Source organism: Capsicum annuum, chromosome 4, assembly GCF_002878395.1.
Source record: "Capsicum annuum cultivar UCD-10X-F1 chromosome 4, UCD10Xv1.1, whole genome shotgun sequence".
NCBI lineage: Eukaryota > Viridiplantae > Streptophyta > Magnoliopsida > Solanales > Solanaceae > Capsicum > Capsicum annuum.
Window position 1 is genome coordinate 1,627,963 of NC_061114.1, and position 7,079 is coordinate 1,635,041.

The 7,079-nt window shown below is 35.4% G+C and overlaps 1 protein-coding gene across 6 annotated transcripts; it reads left to right on the plus strand.

The window, feature by feature from the left end:
* Positions 1–1,632: 1,632 nt before the first annotated feature.
* LOC107868444 (plasmodesmata-located protein 2) lies at positions 1,633–6,780 on the plus strand. Of its 6 annotated transcripts, none has more exons than XM_016715131.2 (5): positions 1,633–2,242; positions 4,546–4,854; positions 5,560–5,673; positions 5,894–5,944; positions 6,357–6,780. In XM_016715131.2, the coding sequence occupies exons 1-4, from the start codon at positions 1,771–1,773 to the stop codon at positions 5,899–5,901; spliced, it is 903 nt and encodes a 300-aa protein (XP_016570617.1). In that variant the 5' UTR covers positions 1,633–1,770; the 3' UTR covers positions 5,902–5,944; positions 6,357–6,780. The 6 variants fall into 6 exon arrangements, with proteins under 6 accessions (XP_016570617.1, XP_016570619.1, XP_016570618.1 ...); XM_016715133.2 differs by having other exon boundaries at positions 6,416–6,780; XM_016715132.2 differs by having other exon boundaries at positions 6,421–6,780.
* Positions 6,781–7,079: the final 299 nt, after the last annotated feature.

Here is a 7,079-nt window from a genome sequence, read left to right on the forward strand (position 1 = left end):
CGGTTATGATTTGATGAGATCAGTGGTGGTGATTAGATTTGGAATGTTATACGTGATTGACGCAGAGGGATAAGTACTCGAGCCAGAGTCTTCGCATTGAAGTCTCTTTTATATAACTGTGGTATCTGAATTAATTTTCACGTATCGCAACTAAATTCAATGGATAATATTTATACCTCTCATCAACAACAAATATCAGATAATTAATTCAATTAAAACAACATTAAATATTAATTCTTACATTACTCACATAAATCACAAGAATCTATTATACTTCACATAATATTAGTTAAACTTCATTAATTAATATACATAAGAGGAAAATATTATTATATTTTGAACATAAGAGGCAAATATACCCCCCAAAATATTCAAATTTCAAATATTGGAATTTAATAAGGTTGTTACAATAAATGTACTTTGGTCAAACTTATATAATTAATTTTCCACCTCTCTCTTACCTAGGGAATATTTACTTCACCCTATGAGTTGTTTTTTTGTTTTTATTATAGTACAATATTTTGTTCTCATTCTCAAATAATATTATTTTTTCATCAAATGTTAATATTCTTAGTAACTAAGTTGTTTGAACTTTTTTAAAATATTATATATTTTTTGTTATAGTTAATTTTTTTAGACTTTTTAAAAATATTATTACACTTATATTATATTTTTTAAAGATATACTATTTTTGAAATTGAATTTGCCCACAAAGCCATTTTACATATTCTCATTTTTAAAAATTATATTTATTATTCTTTTCAAAAAAAAAAGGGACTATTTTTTGAAATATTCTATTTCTTTCCTTTTATTTTATGTGGTTAATTTGACTCGACTCGAAATGACTCGACTCGAAATTTGACAAAAAAGAAGGAGTTTTTAAACTTGTATTCTAAAACAATTTAGTTTTTCCTTGGGATAATCTAAAATTGAAAGCGTGACGCGTAAAATGAGAAAGAGAAAATAGTACTAATATCAAACGTCATATTTTCAGATCGAAAAATAACAACAACAACAACGTATTTGGTGTATTCTCATAAAGTGAAATTTTGAGAGGTAAAGTGTACACAATTTATATTAGCGACTCAAGCTGAAGTAGAAAGACTGTTTTTGATAGACCCGACTTAGGATATTTTCAGACCAAACAACAATAACGTACCTACTGTATTCACATAAAGTGGGATTTGGGGTGATAAAATATACACAATCTATATTCCTAACTCGGAATGAAGAAGAGAGACTGGTTTTAATAGACTCTGACACATTTTCGGACAAAACCAACATATTTTAGTATCAAACGTCATATTTTTAGATCGAAAAATAATAACCACAACAACAACATATTCAGTGTAATCTCATAAAGTGAAATTTGAGGAGATAAAGTGTACACAATCTATATTGCCGAATCAAGTTGAAGTAGAGAGACTCTTTACCAAGAAATCATATTTTTCATCTCTTGTCTACAACGTACGAAGGGAAGCCTTGGAGTAACTAGTAAAATTACTGAATGCAAGTTAAGGTAGCGCACAATGCACCTTTATACTGAGCTCTTTTTCGATAGCTTTAATAGACCGGATTGAATTTTTTCTCTTTTTGTGTACAGTGTACTAGTAGTAGTAAAGATAACCACTATCTTGCACAATAAAAGAGAGTTGTATTTACACTTTCCTTCAACATTTTCTTGATTTCACTTTCCAAAAAAGTAACCAAAAAAAACTTCAAAAAAGACCCAAACAACAATGGAATAATCAATCAAGAATCCAAAAAAAAATGGACTTGCCCACAAAGCCATTTTGCATATTCTCACTTTTTTTGGTTACATTTACCATGCTTAAGCTAACCCCACTAGCTAAATCTGATTCAGATTACACTAAGTTAGTGTACAAAGGTTGTGCTAAACAAGATTTGTCAGATCCATCTGGTGTTTACTCACAAGCACTTTCATCACTTTTTGGTACACTTGTTTCACAATCTTCAAAGTATAAGTTTTATAAGACTAGTACTGGTAGTGGACAATCAACAATTTCTGGTCTTTTTCAATGTAGAGGTGACCTTAGTAATGTTGGTTGCTATAAATGTGTTAGTGGTTTGCCTATACTTATTGATAAGCTATGTGGTAGTAAGCCTGTTGCTGCAAGAATTCAGCTTTTTGGGTGTTATATGCTTTATGAGGTTGCTGGTTTTCCTCAAATATCTGGCATGGAGATGCTGTTCAAGACTTGTAGTGGGAAAAATGCTCCAGGTAGCATTGAAGGATTCAAGATTTTTTTAACCCTGACTAGTTCAATTTTAATGTTTATGGTGTTTCTTGAATTTTCTGTGTTTCTTGCATATATAGTTATTCTCTGTGTGTAGAACATGTTATTTGTAACCTAGGTACATCAAACAATACTAGGTAGCCGTGGCGGATTCAGAATTTAAAGTTTATAGGTTCCCTCTTTAGTACTTTTTTTATCTTGAAGCCGGGGGTCTATCGGAAACAACCTCTCTATCTCACTTCTAAGGTAGTGGAATGGACTGCGTACCCGTACCCTCCCTAGGGTAGGTTGTTGTTGTAGGTTCCCTCTTTAGTACTGGTAGTGGACAATCAACAATTTCTGTTTTTTTTCAGTGTAGAGGTGACCTTAGTAATGTTGCTTGCTATAAATGTGTGAGTGGTTTGCCTATACTTATAGATAAGCTATGTGTTAGTGTTGCTTGCTTATATAGCTGTACTTTGTGTGTAGAACATGTTATTTGTATCCTAGGTACATCCACCATTGCTAGGTAGCCGTGTCGGATTCAAAATTTAAAGTTTATAGGTTCACTCTTTAGTACTGGTACTGAAAAGTCAACAATTTCTGGTCTTTTTCAGCGCAGAGGTGACCTTAGTTATGTTGATTGCTATAAATGTGTTAGTGGTTTGCCTATACTTATTGATAAGTTCTGTGGTAGTAAGCCTGTTGCTGCAAGAATTCAGCTTTTTGGGTGTTATATGCTTTATGAGGTTGCTGGTTTTCCTCAAATATCTGGAATGGAGATGTTGTTCAAGACTTGTAGTGGGAAGAATGCTCCAGGTAGCATAGATGGATTCAAGATTTTAACTTTACTAGTTCAATTTTGTGTTTCTTGCATATATAGTTATACTTTGTGTTTAGAACATGTTATTTGTATCCTAGGTACATCCACCATTGTTAGGTAGCCATGTCGGATTCAGAATTTAAAGTTGAACCTTAGTAATGTTGATTGCTATAAATGTGTGAGTGGTTTGCCTATACTTATAGTTAAGCTGTGTGTTAGTGTTTCTTGCTTATATAGTTGTACTTTGTGTGTAGAGCATGATATTTGTTGCCTAGGTACATGAACATCCACCACTGCTAGTTAGCGGAGACGGATTCAAAATTTGAATTTTATAGGTTCCCTCTTTAGTACTGGTAGTGGGCTATCAACAATTTCTGGTCTTTTTCAGCGTAGAGGTGACCTTAGTAGTGTTGATTGCTATAAATGTGTGTGTGGTTTGAGTATACTTATTGATAAACTCTGTGGTAGTAAGACTGTTGCCATGGGCGGAGCCACCTATATCAAAGGGTGGTCAGGTGCACATCCTTCGTTGGAAAATTATGTTGTGTATATAGGCTAAATGTTAGCTATTGTGAGTGTTTATTTAATTTTTCACACCCTTAATGCAAATGAGAAGAAAATTTACACTCTCTTCGTCAAATTCCTGGCTCCGTCATTGTGGTGAATTAGAGCTTAAATGTTGGTGTATATTTCATTTTGCACACCCTTGACACAGCTAAGAATAAAATTTGTACACCCTTCGTTAAATACCTGGCTCCGCCACTGCCTTTTGCTGCAAGAATCCAGCTTTTTTGTGTGTTACATGCTTTATGTGGTTGCTCGTTTCCCTCAAATCGTTGGAATGGAGATGCTGTTGTAATGGGAAAAAATGCTCCAGGTAGCATTGAAGGATTCAAGATTTGAACTTTACGAGTTCAATTTTAATTATTTTGACTTTTTAGTGTGTGTTTTTCATATATAGTTATATTTTGTGTAGAAAATACTGGTGTAGATCGAACGTGTTGCTTATACCCTACATCCACCACTTCTCGGTAGGTATGTTGGATTCAGAATTTTAATTTTATGGGTTCCCACAAATCTCTGGAATGGTGATGTTGAACAAGACTTGTAGTGGGAAGAATTCTCCAAGCAGCATAGGCAGATTCAAGATTTTATTTTTACGAGTTCAATTTTTATACGCTGAGCCCGTTATACTTTCCAACTTGTGGGTTAAAAATTTAGTATTTCTTGAATTTCTAGTGATTTTGTTACATATATTTGTGTCCTGTCTCGAAAATTCTGGTGTAAGTCGAACATGTTACTTATACCGTACATACATTCACCACTGCTAGGTAGCTTTGTTGGATTCAGAATTTAAATTCTACCACCATACTCATTACAGTCTTCAAATTGCATATTCAAGATTTCATATTTCTTTTTTAGAAATTTTAGTGATTTTCTTATATATATGTTTATATTTATCATCCACGTCGAAAATACTGTCAGGTAGTGGATTTGAGGAAAGAAGGGATACTGCTTTTTCCGCATTGGAAAATGGCATGGCTAGTAGCAACGGCTTCTACACAGCAAACTATCAGTCTGTTTATACCGTGGGGCAATGTGAAGGGGATGTTGGCTCAGCTGATTGTGCCGATTGCGTGAAAAATGCTGTCCAAAAAGCTCAGGTGGAATGTGGAAGCTCCGTCTCTGGCCAAATCTTTCTGCACAAATGTTTTATTGGTTATAGTAATTCTCCAAATTGGGTTCCCGATACATCGCCATCATCTTCAGATTGGTCCCCTTCTTCATCTTCAGGTATTAGATATACCGATATTAAAAACCTCTTGTCTAGCGTTATATGCTCGGACTCTTCAAAAATGCCACAACGTGCGTGCGCGTCAGATCCTCCAAAAGTAGTGCATTTTTGGAGGAACTGACACGAGCGCGACCACATTTTTTGGAAGTCCGAACAACATAGGTCTAGCGCGACCACATTTAGTTGTATTGATTATTAAAGGTCTGAATCTCTAGTACTAAATAGTTGATTATATCAACCCCCTATTAGCCCCAACCCGACAGGTGATTTCCGACAAGTCTTTGTGAATTGGAACAGCAAAAATGGAGCTAGAATAATACTTTCTTCTTTTTACAGAGGGCCAGTCACTTTTACTTGATCGAACAAACCGAACTTCAGTTATTTCAACTTCATTAAAATGATCTTCCAAACTAGAGCGACTATTATTCACAAAACTATTTCTGCTCGAACTCTTCAAAAATGCCAACGGGTATGTGTAGGATCCTCCAAAAATACTACAATTTCTTGAGGAACCAACACGAGTTCAGTAGCTCTGTAGGAGAGTCCAAGCAAAGTAGCTCACAACTGCTACTTGCGATGTAGTGGGACCTTTTTCTTTCCTTGGATAAATCAAAACTTTGTCCCGCTTAGATTCGCCAGCCGTTCTTTCGGTTTGTTGTCTACAATTATATTGTAAAGCGAGCTGCATTTAATAATTGTTGTAGGGCCAGGGCAAAATGTGGGGAAGACGGTGGCTATAATAGTAGGAGGGGTAGCTGGAGTAGGGTTTATCCTCATATGCGTGCTATTTGCAAGGAATCTAATGAAGAAACATGACGGTAAGCCTAATTTTACTAAAGTACTATACGTATTATTTTCAGCTAAGTTGCTCGGACTCTTCAAAAATGTCTACGGGTGCGTTTCGGATCCTCCGAAAATAGTATATTTTTGAAGGATCCGACACGGGTGCGGCAACTTTTATGGAGATTCCGAGCAACTTAGATTTTCAGTAGTTTGAAAAATTGCCTCTTGCTTATGCCTATGCATTATTTGCTGCAGATTATTGAAGGGGTCAGATTTGTTTACTATGACCGGCAACGCTTTCTTGAGGTGGATTCTTTTTTCGGTTCTCTTCTTGAAAGGAAAATAATTTTCTTTTCCGAATCATCGAGAAGTAGAAATTAAAGGATTTTGTGGCTGTAATTCTTGGTATTCTTAGTTCTTGAAAATTAGTGTTTTCTTCCCGTCTGTCCTGGTCTCGGTGAACAAAGTTACCTGATACCTGTTGCTGGTGGGAGATGTAGTTATCCCGTGGAATTAGTTAAGGTTCGCGAAAGCTGGCCAGACACCACGGTCGTCAAGAAAAAATGTTGAACTTACATTGTTAGTCAATTATTAACAAGATTAGAAATTGTCATGTGCATGTTGTCTCTTTTTCCAGTTGACTTGAATAATGCTTCTAGATTTTTTTCAAAAGTTTCATACTTTACAGAAAGTTTTCTTGTTTTCTCTTCAACTCCAGGCTGTATATGTTTGTCTGAATCCCCGTCGTTTTATCTTATATCTATGCCTTTATGCTAGTCCAGTCGAAGTCCATTACTGACAGTAACTAATGAGAAACTCCAAGACTAACAACAGCAAGGTGTATCATATCCAGCAGTTCATTGCATTTGTTTTTGTCCCCTCGACTTGGAAAGGTGAAAAAGAACTGAAAGACACGGGGATGACAGGAAGTTTCCGATGGTTCATTTTTGTGATAATGAAAGGGAGAAGAGAATCTTGTATCCCTCGGATTGTCAGAGTTGGCCTCACTTTAGTAAGAAAACATTGGAACCGATTCTTGTAATCTACCGGAGTATATTCATCGTAGATTGCTTTTGTTAATCTCCGGAACATCTTGTATTTCCTAACAGCAGATTTTGCTAAATTGCAAAAGATTTCTATTGTATCTTGTCTTTTTACTATTCCTTGTCGAGATTGTTTTATCTTGAGCCGGGGATCTATCGGAAACAACTTCTCTATCTCACCTCTGAGGTAGTGGTATGTACTGCGTACACTTACCCTCCCCAGTTACGCCAACGTTCCTCTCGAGGATCATTTTGTTGGTCACTAAGACTTATTTCTGTCATTTGCTTTTACATTTGAGTGCTGATTTTTGAAGCAAGAATTGTTACACTCTTGAGTATATTTGAAAAATGAAGTGATAACCTATACAAAGATTGATGATCTGTCAAAAAAAGGACAG